Source organism: Glarea lozoyensis, assembly GCF_000409485.1.
Source record: "Glarea lozoyensis ATCC 20868 chromosome Unknown GLAREA7, whole genome shotgun sequence".
Classification (NCBI taxonomy): domain Eukaryota; kingdom Fungi; phylum Ascomycota; class Leotiomycetes; order Helotiales; family Helotiaceae; genus Glarea; species Glarea lozoyensis.
The window spans coordinates 1,311,752-1,326,816 of NW_007361002.1; the positions used below are offsets into that span (position 1 = coordinate 1,311,752).

Consider the following 15,065-nt stretch of genomic DNA (forward strand, 5'->3'; position numbering starts at 1 on the left):
GTATGATGGTATTCTCAAGACAAGTGCGAATGGGCGGACGTGTGCTATTTAATACGACAGAAGCAGCCAAATCGCGTGGTTTTGAGAAGCTTTGAGTAACAATCACCAGTTTGATCCCGGGTTTAGAAGCGACTGAGACGTGAGCGGGTTTGGAAAGAAGAGACAGAAATGCTTCCCCACGTGCGGATACCAGACGGAATAAGAAAGAAAGAGCCTTGGAAGTTCTTGGCTAGTCAAGCGTGAGCTTGTTTGAGTCTGACGGGCACTGCTTTGGGGCATCCAAGAATTATGCATTCTGAAAGACCAGGACGCTGGGTCTTGGAATGGTCTGTTGCGCATTATTTTGCGCGTGAGAGAGTTTGAGCGAGTTTCTGGGGATTGGTCTGTGCTCGTGTCTGGAATGTGGGTGCTGCTTTTGGTCAGGCAGCTCAATTCGTATGGCTGCCGGTGACCTTGGTGTACTGTTATTCAGTCATTCCTGTAAGGCAGCGTCAGATGCTCATCCTATCGAGAAAAGCACTTTCTCTCATCCACGATGCCCTCTTCTAGTGAATCCATCACACTTTCGTACACCACTTTAGCGGGATATCTTATTCTCAATCCTGCGCATGTTCCACAATCGACTAGTGCGGAATACTGTTTTTGTGTGTCCCTTGTCAAAGAGGCGATTTTGTGCCCTCACTATAGACGGTAGTGAGATCCGATCACCTGGCTCCCACTCACAGATGCTGCGCAGGTTTGCGCCTCTTTCTTCACCAGCCGTAAGTTCCAGTTTGGTATGACTGTGGGTGTAGCCGCGTTAGCTGTGAGGTCCTGTATTAACCTCTTGCATTCCACGCTATCGCTTTTCGCAGGTGTCTCTTTACAAGTTTGCTATCCTTCCATCGCCCACTTGTAAATATTTCATTACCAACACCACAGCGTCCTTCGATTCACCATTTGACACTCCCGCCGACTTCTGCAGCAAAAACTACAGACTGGAAATACATGACCGGTCCTGCTCAAACTACTGAAATTCTCATGAGTGGTAAAAACTAGACATTGGTTTGTGGTGTGACGGACGGTATTTTTATACTCGCCGGATCTCTCGAGTATATGGTTTTGTTTCGACAAGAAGTATCTGATAACATGGCGTCAATTGCTGCGAGACAGCATGTTCATAATGGCGGTGCGATGGCCATGGCAGCAGGCGTGCCAGGCCTATTCCATATGCAACGAATTTTCTGGTCCTTCGTCGGCGCCGCGATTGCAACCGCTACGATAGCCAATGTCCTCAACAGAGTTATTGCCTATCAGAGGTTATCGTCAAAGAACAAGCCGTCCCCCTCGAAGCCAGAGTCATTCTTCTTTCGAAGTCATGCCACAATTACGGCAACAATCAGAGAATATTCCAACTACTCCACTCCATTATCGTTTCGAAACAAACACTTCTATCTTCCTCCAGTTGGTCTTATCACCACCATGGTGGCCTATATCGTACTGATAGTTGTTTGCGTCTTCTACCGTTTCAACGTCAAGGATTTCAGGGATTTCGAGGACATAGGCTACCGCTCAGGATTTATTGCTGTTTGTCAGATGCCACTCATCGTCTTGCTGGCTGGCAAGCGCAATATCATTGGCTTTTTGAGCGGCATGGGATACGAACGGCTAAGCTGGTTTCATAGATGGACAGCGAGAGCGCTTCTCTTCACCGTTCTTATCCACATGGGATACTGGTTTACCTCCTGGGATAGATACGACTATATTATGGTGAAAATAAAGACGGATCCTCTCACTCAGAAAGGTATCGCGGCAGGAGGTGTTTTGCTATGGCTCGTTATATCATCCTTCGCTCCGATCCGAAAACTTTCATACGAAGTTTTCGTAGTACAACATATTATATCCTGGCTCGGCTTCGTCGCTGCTCTCTATTTTCACATCCCGGACGAGAACAAGATCTGGATCTGGCTTCCTCTTGCATTTTGGGCCTTTGATCGATTTGTTCGCACGATGTACATTTTTTACTACAATCTGGCAATATTCCACAAGACTAGCTCTGGGCTTATAGCTTGTAAAGCTACATTTGAGCCTCTTGACGAAAACCACACTCGAATTACAATCCCAAATCCCCCAATCACATGGCAAGCTGGCCAACATCTATTTCTCGCATGCCATGTGTTGGCACCACTATCTGCTCACCCTTTCACTATTGCCAGTTTGCCGGAAGATGGAAAATTGGAATTTGTAGTACGGGCGAAGAAAGGTGCTACGCGAAGGTTCTTCAAATACGCGGAGAAAGTCTGGCCAAGTCTACCCTCATCACAGGCAAACCAGAAGGGTCGATCGGTCTTCATCGAAGGTCCTTACTCCAAGATCCGATCATTGAGGCAATTCGACAGTCTTGTGTTCATCGCAGGATCCACTGGTGCGACCTTCACGGTGCCACTAATGAGAGACGTCGTGCAACAATGGATAGGATCCAAGTCGTCTTCTTCTCCATTTTCTGGATTCATGACACCTGCTGGAGCCGTGACGCGTTATATCAAATTCGTATGGGTTGTTAAGAGAAAATCATCAGTTGCATGGTTTGGTTCTCAGCTTGAGGCGGTGATCAGAGACGTCGAGTCTTTGAGAAATGAGGGGCTTGATATTGCGGTGGAAATTAGCATATATGTCACCTGTGACGACATGTTGACCAGCGGTCAATCTTCGATCAAGGGCGGCGATACTCGAGGAAATTTGACGGAATATGCCCAAGCGTCGGGCAGAGAAAGTCCTGTGGACGAGAAGAAGAATTTAGATGGCAGTATTGCTGAGATAAGTTCTATCTCAGAAGACAAGGACTGCTGTTGCACACGCGTCATCACAGATGAGGATGCCATCGTGCCTCCTTGCAATTGTGCATCAAAAAGGCGACAGCGAGAGTCAGGTTCTTCAACCTCTAGTCTCCAGAAGACAGCTAGAGTAGTTGACTCGAGGATAGCGGTCCTTTCCGGACGCCCCCATGTTTCCAACATAATCAGGAAGACAGCGGAGGTGGCTCTCGGCGAGATGGCAGTGGTAGTGTGCGGACCTGCTGGACTGGTTCAATGTACGAGAAATGCTGCAGTAGCTATTAGTGACGATCGAGCGGTACATAAGGGTACAGGAGCTCAGGGCATATATGTGCATGCTGAGACCTTTGGCTATGCTTGATTGTCACATATATAGATTTATGATAATGAGAATGGTACACTTTAATACTATCTGAAGACTACTAATATTAAGTCCATCATCCACACTGTATACGATACTTTTATGGCTCCATGTGTATGGGAAATGGTTAGCAGATCTCTTCATTGCGTTTAGTGTTCTAATTGACTTCAGAATCTTCTAACCGAATCATACAGCAACTCAATGAGGACGTTTTAAACTTCATTGCGTCGTAGGAGCACAAATACTCTAGAATAAATCTAGAGCCGTACTTAAAGTAATCTACGTCTTTACATACCTGAGGTTGATTGTTGCTATTTGCGGTATATAAAGTGACTTACTTGGTCTCCTACAAAGAGCGAAGATACGTTTCTTGGCCTAAGCGCTGTAGAAGGAAATTTAATACCTTCCTAGAGAGATCTGATATGTAAACGATACTTTCCAGCTCTCTGTTCGAGATGGAGAGACCAACAACACAATTTTGTCATGCTTTATGGTTGATTTCAGTACCCTTTGATCACAATTCCACACACAATGTAGTCAATGCCGGTCATTATTGAGAGATGTGGTATCTCAACATTTATTAGTAAGCTTTATCAGGTGTCTTGAACTCGAGTTTACTGACATACTGGCAGGGAGGATAATTGAAGATGCCGACGTTAAAAACAGAATATTGTACAACACGACTCTCATAAAGTTCTAGATGAGGTTATCCCCTCGCCGCTTGTGGTTTGTCCAACCCCATGTCAGCACTGTTCCGGGCGTTCCCGAACCCCGGAGATCCACCGCCGGGCGAGAGCATCAGCGATATTTTTTTCTGGATGATGCTTCATCCGCCCGATTTATATCGTTGTCAATTGCGCCCTGTTCATTGCACATATCACAGGACACATTTCATCTTCTCATTTTGGTGTATTTCTTGACTATTTTGCGCATATTCAGCCAATTGACCCAGTTTTAAAACATACATACCTGCCCCGGCGGCCAATCATTCTTTCAGATTCACGATATGCTCCGGAGCTCGGCGTGTGCTGCAAGAGCAGCTGGTGGGCTGTCAGCTGTTAGACCGAGGGCTTCGAATGCCCTTCTCCTCAAGAGCGCGACTACTCTCTCCAATACTCCTTCCTCGAATAGATCCAAGTCGACTGTTGCGACCCAATCCCCGTATACACCTTCATCTTCCCTGACCTGGAGCTCCCAAAAGACCACAAACATCTCCAGACAACCCCGCTTCACGAGAGACTTCCACGCAACTTCATACAAAATGGCGGAGACAAGAGCAGAAACCGATGCCTTTGGAGAGGTTCATGTGCCAGCAGACAAATATTGGGGGGCACAAACAGAACGGTCGTTAGAGAACTTCAAGATCAACCAGCCACAAGACCGCATGCCTCCACCAATTGTGAGAGCGTTTGGTATCCTCAAGGGTGCTGCTGCGACTGTCAACATGAAATACGGACTTGGTACGCTTTCTACTATCTACTCAAAATGCTCTTAAGCTCACGATCTCGGCAGACCCAAAGATTGGCAAAGCAATTCAAGAAGCAGCTTCAGAGGTTGCTTCTCTAAAGCTTATTGATCACTTCCCACTGGTTGTCTGGCAGACAGGTTCCGGTACTCAGTCGAATATGAACGCCAACGAAGTTATCTCGAATCGTGCTATTGAGATACTGGGAGGAAAGATGGGTAGCAAGAAGCCAGTCCACCCAAATGACCATGTCAATATGAGTGCTTCCTCGAATGATACTTTCCCTACCGCAATGCACATTGCCGCTGTGCTGGAAATTGAGAACGAACTCATTCCCTCCATCAAGTCTCTCCGAGATGCTCTCCAAGCAAAAGTCGATGATTTCGAGGCAAAGAAAATTATCAAGATTGGACGTACTCATCTCCAGGATGCTACACCACTTACTCTCGCCCAGGAGTTCTCAGGATATGTAGCTCAGCTCGATTTCGGTATCAAGCGCGTCGAATCTTCTCTTCCAGATCTTCGTCTCCTGGCCCAAGGTGGAACTGCTGTCGGTACTGGAATCAATACTTTCAAAGGATTCGCAGAAGCAATTGCCGAGGAGGTCAGCAAAATGACTGGCACCGAGTTCAAGACTGCTCCAAACAAGTTCGAGGCACTCGCAGCACATGACGCGCTAGTCCAAGCATCAGGATCTCTCAATACTCTTGCAGGTTCTCTTAACAAGATTGCTCAGGACATTAGGTATCTTGGTTCTGGTCCACGTTGTGGTCTTGGTGAGCTTGCTCTGCCAGAGAATGAGCCAGGAAGCAGTATCATGCCAGGCAAGGTCAACCCTACACAATGTGAGGCTTTGACAATGGTCTGCGCCCAGGTCATGGGTAACCACGTAGCTGCATCCATCGGAGGTATGAACGGACAGTTTGAGTTGAACGTCTACAAGCCTCTCATCATCCGAAATGTCCTACATAGCATCCGCATCTTGAGCGATGGAATGGCTAGTTTCGAGAAGAACTTGGTTGTTGGTCTCCAAGCGAATGAGGACAAGATCAAGAGCATTTTGAACGAATCGTAAGTCAAACAAGCTGCATGGGAAATTTTGGGGCTAATCACGTTTCTAGGCTCATGTTGGTTACTACACTAAACCCAAAGATTGGTTACGACATGGCTAGCAAGGTAGCTAAGAATGCTCACAAGAAGGGTTCGACTCTTAAGGAGTCGGCTATGGAGTTGAAGGCCTTAAGCGAGGAGGACTTCGATGCGCTCGTCCGACCAGAACTGATGATTGGTCCTTCAGAGTACAAGAAAAAGGAGTAGAAGAATTGTCGATACCATTAGCGAAGGGTGAAGAGGCTTTAATTGGCCCATGTCGTAGGTCTTAGAGAGATTTGACATTTGTATAAAATAGATGTCTGTACTTGGCTAGCATTTCTATTTACTGTATAGTTCACAGCGATTTGCGTCTGCCCCACCAGGGGTTGACATAACTCTCTGCGCAGCCAGAAACCATAAGTAATCTTTTAACGACGGGACAACATCCAATTGTAATAATTTTTTCATCCAGTGGTAGTCCTAAGCCTCGCGAATAAGTCTATATTACCAGAAACATAATATCTCGCTGTTGTGCTGAGTTATCCGCTTTCAAAGTTCTTGGGTGCGCAGAGAATTGTGTCACCCACTGGTGCCCAATTATATTTAGTTATCTCCCAATTGCAAATCTTAAATTCTCGCTACCTGATCAACCTCTATTGTCGGAGGCTTCTCTTACCCGCACCGTAACTATTAGGTATGTAGCTCCAACCGCCGACAAGCTATGAGGGGATTGAGATACCGAGGCACACTTTATACAATTAGATACGACATAAACCGCGAATCAAATTTGAATATGTTCATATTTCATTCTCAATTATACAAAGACTATATCAATCTTGCTTTAAATTCCAAATTCCCAACTCATCACAACTTCGACGCAGGCGAAGAACTACCAACACTCGTAATCTCATTATACAAAAGGCTAAATTTCGTGTTAGCATTTGGACTCGCAACAGAATTAGATGAAAGTGAAACTTACGAAGTCAAGAAATCAGCATAATCCTCTCCGGTAACCTGTCCAGAAAAGTACTGCGCAGCGAGATGATATTTATTCCCCTTTGCGCCCTTGGAAGCAAGCTCATCAGCCTGCTCCTTGAGCAACTTGAGCGCATACGCCTTGTCGACTTTCTTGCCTTCAGCGGTGGGCACACCGTGCTTCACCCACTGCCACAGCTGACTTCGACTCACTTCGGCGGTCGCAGCGTCTTCCATAAGGTAGTTGATAGGTACGCATCCGACGCCGCGGAGCCAACCTTCCATGTATCCGAGTCCGATGTTCAGGTTCTTGCGGATACCTTCTTCGGTGATCTTTCCTGGTACGTTCATGTTTAGGAGATCGTTCTGGCCGATCTTGACGTCTTCGCGACGAACAAACATTTGATTCGGTGTTGGCATGTGTTTGTTGAAGACTTCGGAGGCGATGGCTGCTAATGCTGGGTGAGCTACCCATGTTCCATCGTGACCTGCCTTGGCTTCACGGAGTTTGTCGGCATAGACGCCTTCCATTGCTTTGTCGTTTGCCGCCTTGTCATCCTTAATTGGAATTTGAGCAGCCATTCCACCCATTGCGTGGACTTGACGTTTGTGACAAGTTTGGATCAGAAGCTTGACATAGGCGTCCATAAAGGGAACAGTCATGGTGACTGCTGACCGATCCGGTAAGATGAAGTTGGAGTTTTGACGGAACTTCTTGATGACACTGAAAATGTAATCCCATCGTCCACAATTCAATCCCGCGCTGTGATCCCGGAGTTCGTAAATGATCTCGTCCATCTCGAAAGCTGCAAGAATAGTTTCAATCAACACCGTTCCTCGAATCGTGCCTCTTGGGATGGCAATATAATCTTGTCCTAGGTTGAATACATCATTCCAGAGGCGTGCTTCGAGATGTGATTCCATCTTGGGTAGGTAAAAGTATGGGCCAGTTCCTCTCGCAATAAGTTCCTTTGCGTTGTGGAAGAAGTAGAGACCGAAATCAAAGAGACTGCCAGAAATTGGCTCTCCATCGACTGTGAAATGCTTCTCCTCCAAATGCCATCCTCGAGGTCGAACAATGAGTGTGGGTAATGTTCGATCGGTTCGTAACTTGTACTCCTTCTCCCCTTGCTTGAAATCTACCTGTTTTCGAATCGCATCATAAAGATTAACTTGTCCGTTGATCATGTTATCCCAGGTTGGGGCACTGGAGTCTATTACAAATTAGTATATCTTCGCCAATTCTTGTCGCTTGTACTAACCCTCCAAATCCGCCATATATGTCCACACATTCGAGTTCAGCGCGTTCACAACCATCTTGCGATCGGTTGGTCCTGTAATCTCCACTCTTCGATCGATCAAGCCTGGGGCAGGCTTTGCTCCTTTCCACGCATCGTTTTCTCTAATGTGTTTGGTCTCTGGTAGGAAGTCTGGCAGAGATCCCTTGTCTAGTTCCGCTTGTCTAATAACTCGGCGCTGGAGGAGCTCTTTTCTTGTGCCATTGAACGATCGGTGGAGGAGCGCAAGGAAAGCAACAGCGTCTTTACTGAGGATCTTTTTATGAGAGTCATTGATCGTGCCGAGGATATTGACACCCTGGAGTATTGAGTCTGTGGTAGCCATGTTGGATATTTATCTGTGATGGATATCTATGACTTCTTTGTGGTCTGAGGTGGGATGGTCTGGAATGTATATTCGCAGGTGGGAAAGAGGAGATCAGCCCTTTATGTGCGTCACCGAGGAATGAGTGACCATTCAAAATGTCATCCAACGTCCGTAGGAGGAGAGGACATGGCCCGGTAATGGGGGAGCGATTCGGCAGACGGAGATTTAGAGCAGCATCGGTTCGGGTGGAAGGGAGGGGTCATAATGGAGGTTGTTGTGCTTGTGGATGTGGGGAAATACCCCAGATCAGGAGAAGTCCTCCAGCAGTGAAGATAGGCTTGCTTGCCGCTCTTAGATGATATTTCTTCTATACATGACATTTGGAACAGTTATTCACTATTAGTAAGAGATCAGATTCATCCAGAATTATAAAGCGTATCAACAGCGTTTCTTTTCCTCTTTCAGCTCACATGCAAACACTTCTATACACGAATTCCTATTGTCGATGTATTTGCATGTGCTTCTGGAGCCAATCTCGAACCGAATTGATAGTCCTGACGTCTCCCCAGCGGGCCCAAGCTCCTCACAATAAAGAGCCCAAGAGCCTCGCGTGCCTCGGCCTGAAATTGAATCAAGCGCGGCCCGTGGCCGGCGGTTTCCGGAACTCACTTCGGTATTGGCATACACGTGACGTGACTGATGGAAACGTCGAGCTATTTTCGGAGAGCAATCGACTCGACAAAGTCATAATCCTTCGTCTCAGTCTTGCCACTGACCCGACAACAAACATTTTCTGCTTCATCTTTCGAGTCCCCATCGTTACGGCTGTCCGATCTTCGACGATTCCGCAAAGTGTTTGCACGACTCGCAAAAGTCAAAACCATGGACCTGAACTCTGTAGAGTCCCGGATGGTTCCATGGAACATCTATCAACCAAGTCCACTTTCCATATCGTCTTCGACAACATCACGAGAGAAGAACTCAGAAGGCCGGAAAGGCTTTGAAGGGCCTTCTCAATTAGGTTGTTGCACATTCTGGGGGTTTGGACACGATCTCAAAACAGCAGAAACTATCGATTATACCTCACAAGGTCCAAAGGGCATCCAAAATATTACATTCCTGGCTACCTTTCTTCACAGCGATCTGACGCTTTGGCTTAGACCGATATTGATTTCCACGAAACAAACGGTCGATCCTTAAGATTGTCAAAGCTCGTCTGAACTAGTCGTTGATCGGGAGCATTCAAGGATCGTTGTCGTGCTCGCCTCCGGAATCATGCACATCTCCCGTCGCTGCAACTATCTTTCAGATTCATGCTTGCGCTCGCCTTGTCCTGTGTCTGACTCTCTTGATTTTCAGTCTGTACATGAGTTTTCCTTCAAGAAATGATCGGGTCTTTCTTGCGCTACAAGTTCAGCAGATATTCAAGCATTTCCCATAACAAAAGAACTCTTTCTGAGGGTGTTATTTGTATTAGGGACTTTTCGTGACTGTTCTGGCCTCGATGTTTAAGGGCCTTTTCTGCGAGAATTTCATATCTTTAACTGCACGTAAGTCTTCAGACTGGACGTCAACATCTGGTAAAGATGACTTGTGGTGCTCTTGGCCTAGGGACTAGTCTTTAGTTGCCCACGTACAGTTCGAGACATGTTAATTTCTGCGTTTCTGTTGAAATTCAAGGACATATGTTCTCTGTGGTTTGGAATCGGTCTTCCCGATTAAAGCCAAGGCTTTTGCAATATGTATATCCCATGGTATGTATTTTGTCAAGGCTTTTGATGGCCAACCATAGTGCTTGTCAATTTATAGCATTATTTATGTCGAGGATGCTGGTCCAAACTCTTCTTTTTAAGGTTTAGGGATTTGGCTAGACGTCCTGAGAGATGAGCAACCTTTTTTCACTTCTAAGGGTCCTTCTAGAGAGGATATACTGAGTTGCAAGTCGGTTTCTTTGGCGGTGTAGCACGAACAGCGACTCTCCAGGATAAGTCGCATTGAGGATTGATGAATCTGTGCATGTTCTAGAAATGATGTGGCGGCCGTGCGAGTTTGAGGGAAGCTTTAGTGCGCGTTCCGAGTACTAACTTCAAGATAGACCCTTGTAAACAACAGTCGCCTGGATTTGATCCTACCCAATACAATGTTTGGCCTTTCTCGCACCGACATTGAAGTTGTCGTTGTACCACTTATACGGCAAGGTAGCCATGAAACTTCCCGCGCCTTCGAATCGTCTATCCAATCAATCATGGTGTGACGGATCGAGCAAAAGTATTTCCTTATTGCGCGTTCAAGGTGGAGCATTCGCGGCGCTGTTGGGGACAAGGTATTAACAAACTCAAGTCTACCACTTGTAGGGGGTGCATGAATGTTGCTAGCAAGCTTTCAATGATTGCGATACATGGCACTAGCCCAGACCATGTCGATCCTGAAGTGCTATGTAAACAGGGAACCTTGCCATACTACATCACAAGAAGTTTCGCCACTTTCGCTGGTTATTAGGAAGATACTCCTCATCTGAAGACAGTTTGTACAAGTAGAATTTCTTTCATTATGAAAGCTTGAGCCTTCGCTGACAATACCTTGTTTTCGCCTTCACCGTCAGTCTTTACTTACAAAATGCTCACATTCCTTGGAAAGGACTTCGTTCTTCAGGAAGTCACCAAAGCCGATCTGGCGTAAGTTAGCTCCCAGCATATCTCATCTCATTCTTCTCTGCGCCTAGGATTTTAGGGTCTTTTCGTGGAATTTACCTTTTATCTAAGGGTTCATGTCATCTGAACATCGACCATTATTTTCCAGATCCTATGAAGTATACGCGCTGACTTTCATACCTGCGATCAGAATTTCTTCAATTGCTTGGGGATTTACGCTCGGTGTCGGGTTTCTAACTACAGTAAGAAATACCAATTACCGCTAATTCTACACAAGCTCTATATTTTCTGTGGAAATATCTGCAATTTGTCCATAATACTGAAAGTACATATAGTGGACTGCAGTCAAGCAGACCCAGAGAATAAGACGAAAGTATGGAACAGGAAGGCTTAATACACCCTATATATGGATGATATGGCTTGAGATCTTCGTTTGCCTGGCAATGTCTGTTCTATGCTAGCTTCATCTTTTTGGAATCATTCCTCCTAGGTAAGCATGCAATCGTTCTGTGGCTTACCAGCCATGACTAACACGCTGGCTAGCTTCCTCTTCTACTTCTGGATTTGTAAGTGCCGAAACGGAGTTTCGTGATTGTCTTGATCTAACCTATTCCCAGTGACATGTTGGGCATTACAAGTTCAATTTCTTCTCCAAATCATCATAAATCGAATTGCTCTTCTTCTTCCGGATCACCGGAAAGCCAATCGAATCAAGTTCGCCGTCGCTCTCTTTATCACCGCAATCAATATCTCGGTCTATTGCATTTGGATTCCTGCACGCCTTCAAATATCTCCCCGTTTTGAGAGGATTAACAACATCTGGGACCGTTGCGAAAAAGTTATATATCTTGTCATCGACGCGGCTCTAAATTTCTACTTTATTTTCGTCATTCAAAAGAGGCTCGTGTCACTTGGGCTCAAGAAATATGACCGTTTGGTGAGGTTCAACAAATACATCATTGCTTTATCGTTGAGTATGGATGTTCTTATCATCAGTATGATGAGTTTAAATAACAGTTTCGTGTAAGAACCTTACCAACAAACTTTCAAGAAATATGCTAATGTATGAACTGGTAGATATATGCAGTAAGACACACACCATCCCATGCTACATTTTCTTCCTTAAAAGCCAATGAAACTTACTGACTTTGCACAAGATTCCACCCAGTTGCTTATATTATAAAATTGAACATCGAGATGGCCATGGCAGATCTCATTGTAGAAGTTTACAATAACGCTCACTCCCACGCTGGATCGGCCGTTGCCTCTACCACCCGCCCAAGGACTCCCGAGATCTCCAAATCATCAATATATACGAAGGATAGTCCACAGGGGGCCTCTACACGCGCATTCAACTTCCAACGGCCAGTATTCAACAAACCATCAACCCCGATATTTGGAAAACGAGCCAGCGCACAGTCCGACTCCTCGGGCATTTCTAGAAGAAAAGGCAGTGTTTCCTCCTCAATTGAGCTCTACGCGCCGAAAGGAAATGGAATTCAGGCTGTGAATTCGGGGATTGGGGAGAGGATGGAGGTTAATATGAAGCAGGAGGTGCATGTCTTCGTAGAAGATTTGGAGCAAGGCGAGGCTAGCCATCGAACTAGAAGTATCAGGAGTGAGGTGGGCGATGAGGGAACGTTACTCGGTGACAGGATCGAGAGAGATGGTGGGGTAGAGCAGTCGGAGGTCATGAATCATGTTGGGCTGAAGCAGGGAATGGGTGTGCATACGACTGTTTGGGCTCCTAGGTAGAAGTCAAGTCTGGTTGGAAACCAAATAATTTACAAATCAAAGAAATACAAGTCATAATGTGATGTCTGCTGTTGATGTAATATTAACTGCAGTGTCTCATGAGTTGGTGGTATCTCATGGTAAAACCATTTATAGACTGTAGGTAGTATGGAAATAACAAGCCAAAATAGAGCAGCTTCTGTGCTGCTGATAACTCCGGGGAAACCCAAATCTATAGGTCCAGCTTTCGACTTGTGGCAGAGGGATGGATTAAGTCGTCCCGACCGGACAACCTGCGGGAGCGAGAGTGCAGCTAGGAAACATAGATAAACTATGAAGTGAGCAGTTTACGTCTCTGATCATCTGTTTGTTTTTGTAATCGATGAAACAGTAACATACGTCCCGGAATGTGACACGGGAACTTACTTCTGAACTTTTCAACAAGCGAAATGCATGGAATAGCTCATTCAGTGTAGCCGATTTCATGCCTCATCTATCACATAATACAATCAAGGCTATTCTGGTATCATGGATCAATTCACAATTTGAGTCATGCGTGGTAGTGATCATCGAATTGCACGCTAACCTGAGTCTAAAATCTACGTAGCTAACTAATGAAATCTAGCGCTATTCATAGCGATGAAATGGATACCCCTTTATCAATATATTCTTCCGAAATAAGCGAGTGCTGTATTGTTTTTTCGGATATAGTTGTGACGGTCACTCGTTTTCGTCGTCCACGGTACCACCTGCCACAATTCAAAAGCAAGCTTAGCCTACTCAAGCAATTGCTTTCCCAGAAGATACGGACAAAATCAATGCTGCAGCAGTCAAGGACGCGGCGAGCTTTGATTCAACTGCTGGCTCCGGCGTTTTGGATGTCGTCAACATAGAAAGCAAGTCGAGATTCGACTCAATTGCTGGATCCGATATTTTCGTCAACTTAGAAAGCAAGTCGTCGACCGTTTTCTCAATTCTAGGCTCGTACAACCATGATTGTCCTTCCTTTGCACCGTCCACGAACACGTCTTCAAGTAACAACTTCACCAGTGCTTCCGCAGGGAGTCTTCGGTTGCTCAACTTCCTGGTTAGCTCTGTGACTCTTTCCATCCTCGCCATCCTATACTTCTCCCATTTCATGAGCGCTTCATTCCTATCGTCCAATTTTGATAGCTTTGAGACAAGATAGGAGAACGAGAAAGCGTCTTCGAGAGCTTGACTTGCGCCTTGGCCGGCAGGAGGAGGAATAGCATGAGCAGCATCGCCTATGATGATGACGCCTCCTTTTTCCGACTTCCAGGTAGTGAGCCCAGGAACAAGGTAGAAAGGCCACACTGAGAGTTTTTGAATGTCGAGATGCTCCAAGGCTGACTGCACGACATCAGGCCATGTCTCTTTGCCGGTCTGTAGGATGGAGTGAAGCTTGTGCTTGTTGTTTCGCACTATATCCCACTTTTCTTTGTCTTGCTCAGGATGCTGTCGTTGGGTCAAGACGAGGATCTCTTCTCCGGCAGGATCTTGAGGTGCCAACACAACGACACCTAGTGTTGAGCTAATTGATGACGGTAGAGGAAAATATGGAGTTGGAAGACGCAATTGAGAACGCTTGACAGCAGAGGTGATGCACATGTTACCACTGTAGATCGGTGAAGCATCAGGATGTATGTACTGGCGAACTGGAGAATGGATTCCGTCCGCGCCAACAAGAAGAGACGCTGACTCTCTTGTGCCATCCTCAAATTCAAATGTAACACCCTCTTCTCCCTCGTCAACCACTTTTGAGAACTTTCGGCCATAGAAGACGCTGATTCCTCTGTCTGCTGCAACTGCTCGTAGCTCACGCAGTACAATTCGACGATAAACTCGGAGTGCTTTATAGCCGAACTGTTCTTTTCCCATGCAGTAGACATCAGTAGTGACATTGGAACTGTCTTTGAAAACTATATCCTCGAACTCGAACCCATGGTCTTTGATCCGTTGATAAACTCCGAGTTTATCTAGAATTTGGATTGAATTGGGTGAAAAGGTGACGGCGCCGTACAGAGACGTTGTTGGTGAGCGAAGCTCGTAGAGAGATGTTCTGATGTGAGGAGCGTGCATATGAAGAGAAAGAGCCAAAGCTAAACCCTAGAGAAATATTAGAGATAGGTAGAGTAGAGAAGAGTGGATTTACTGCTGGACCGGCGCCTATGATAGCAATACTAGTAAGCGCCTTGGTCTCCATGGCGATCTTCTTCCCCTAGTTGATCTAATGAAAGAGATAGAGACAACTTCGAAGTTTGAGTGTAAGAATGGTGATGAAAATGTATTGTCAAGAAAGCAATAACAAGATAATCCCCAAACCGAAAGTCTCCTATAAATGTAACAAG

At 45.8% G+C, this 15,065-nt stretch overlaps 6 protein-coding genes across 6 annotated transcripts; 4 read left to right on the forward strand and 2 right to left on the reverse strand.

Annotated features, from left to right (window-relative positions):
* Positions 1–1,128: 1,128 nt before the first annotated feature.
* On the forward strand, positions 1,129–3,174 carry GLAREA_01625 (metalloreductase; the record flags this gene model as incomplete). Its single annotated transcript, XM_008088841.1, has 1 exon — positions 1,129–3,174. The coding sequence occupies one exon, from the start codon at positions 1,129–1,131 to the stop codon at positions 3,172–3,174; it is 2,046 nt and encodes a 681-aa protein (XP_008087032.1).
* Positions 3,175–4,180: 1,006 nt separating this feature from the next.
* GLAREA_01626 (L-aspartase-like protein) lies at positions 4,181–5,956 on the forward strand (the record flags this gene model as incomplete). Its single annotated transcript, XM_008088842.1, has 3 exons — positions 4,181–4,634; positions 4,687–5,710; positions 5,761–5,956. The coding sequence occupies 3 exons, from the start codon at positions 4,181–4,183 to the stop codon at positions 5,954–5,956; spliced, it is 1,674 nt and encodes a 557-aa protein (XP_008087033.1).
* Positions 5,957–6,595: 639 nt separating this feature from the next.
* Positions 6,596–8,329, reverse strand: GLAREA_01627 (Malate synthase G; the record flags this gene model as incomplete). Its single annotated transcript, XM_008088843.1, has 3 exons — positions 6,596–6,653; positions 6,711–7,920; positions 7,969–8,329. 3 exons carry the CDS (start codon positions 8,327–8,329, stop codon positions 6,596–6,598), a joined length of 1,629 nt encoding a protein of 542 aa, XP_008087034.1.
* An 864-nt stretch (positions 8,330–9,193) lies between these two features.
* On the forward strand, positions 9,194–9,511 carry GLAREA_01628 (uncharacterized protein; the record flags this gene model as incomplete). The annotated part of the gene is made up of 1 exon (XM_008088844.1): positions 9,194–9,511. One exon carries the CDS (start codon positions 9,194–9,196, stop codon positions 9,509–9,511), a length of 318 nt encoding a protein of 105 aa, XP_008087035.1.
* Positions 9,512–10,927: 1,416 nt separating this feature from the next.
* GLAREA_01629 (uncharacterized protein) lies at positions 10,928–12,717 on the forward strand (the record flags this gene model as incomplete). Its single annotated transcript, XM_008088845.1, has 5 exons — positions 10,928–10,986; positions 11,506–11,528; positions 11,580–11,985; positions 12,040–12,048; positions 12,120–12,717. 5 exons carry the CDS (start codon positions 10,928–10,930, stop codon positions 12,715–12,717), a joined length of 1,095 nt encoding a protein of 364 aa, XP_008087036.1.
* A 759-nt stretch (positions 12,718–13,476) lies between these two features.
* On the reverse strand, positions 13,477–14,920 carry GLAREA_01630 (FAD/NAD(P)-binding protein; the record flags this gene model as incomplete). Its single annotated transcript, XM_008088846.1, has 2 exons — positions 13,477–14,823; positions 14,870–14,920. 2 exons carry the CDS (start codon positions 14,918–14,920, stop codon positions 13,477–13,479), a joined length of 1,398 nt encoding a protein of 465 aa, XP_008087037.1.
* Between the last annotated feature and the right edge of the window lie 145 nt (positions 14,921–15,065).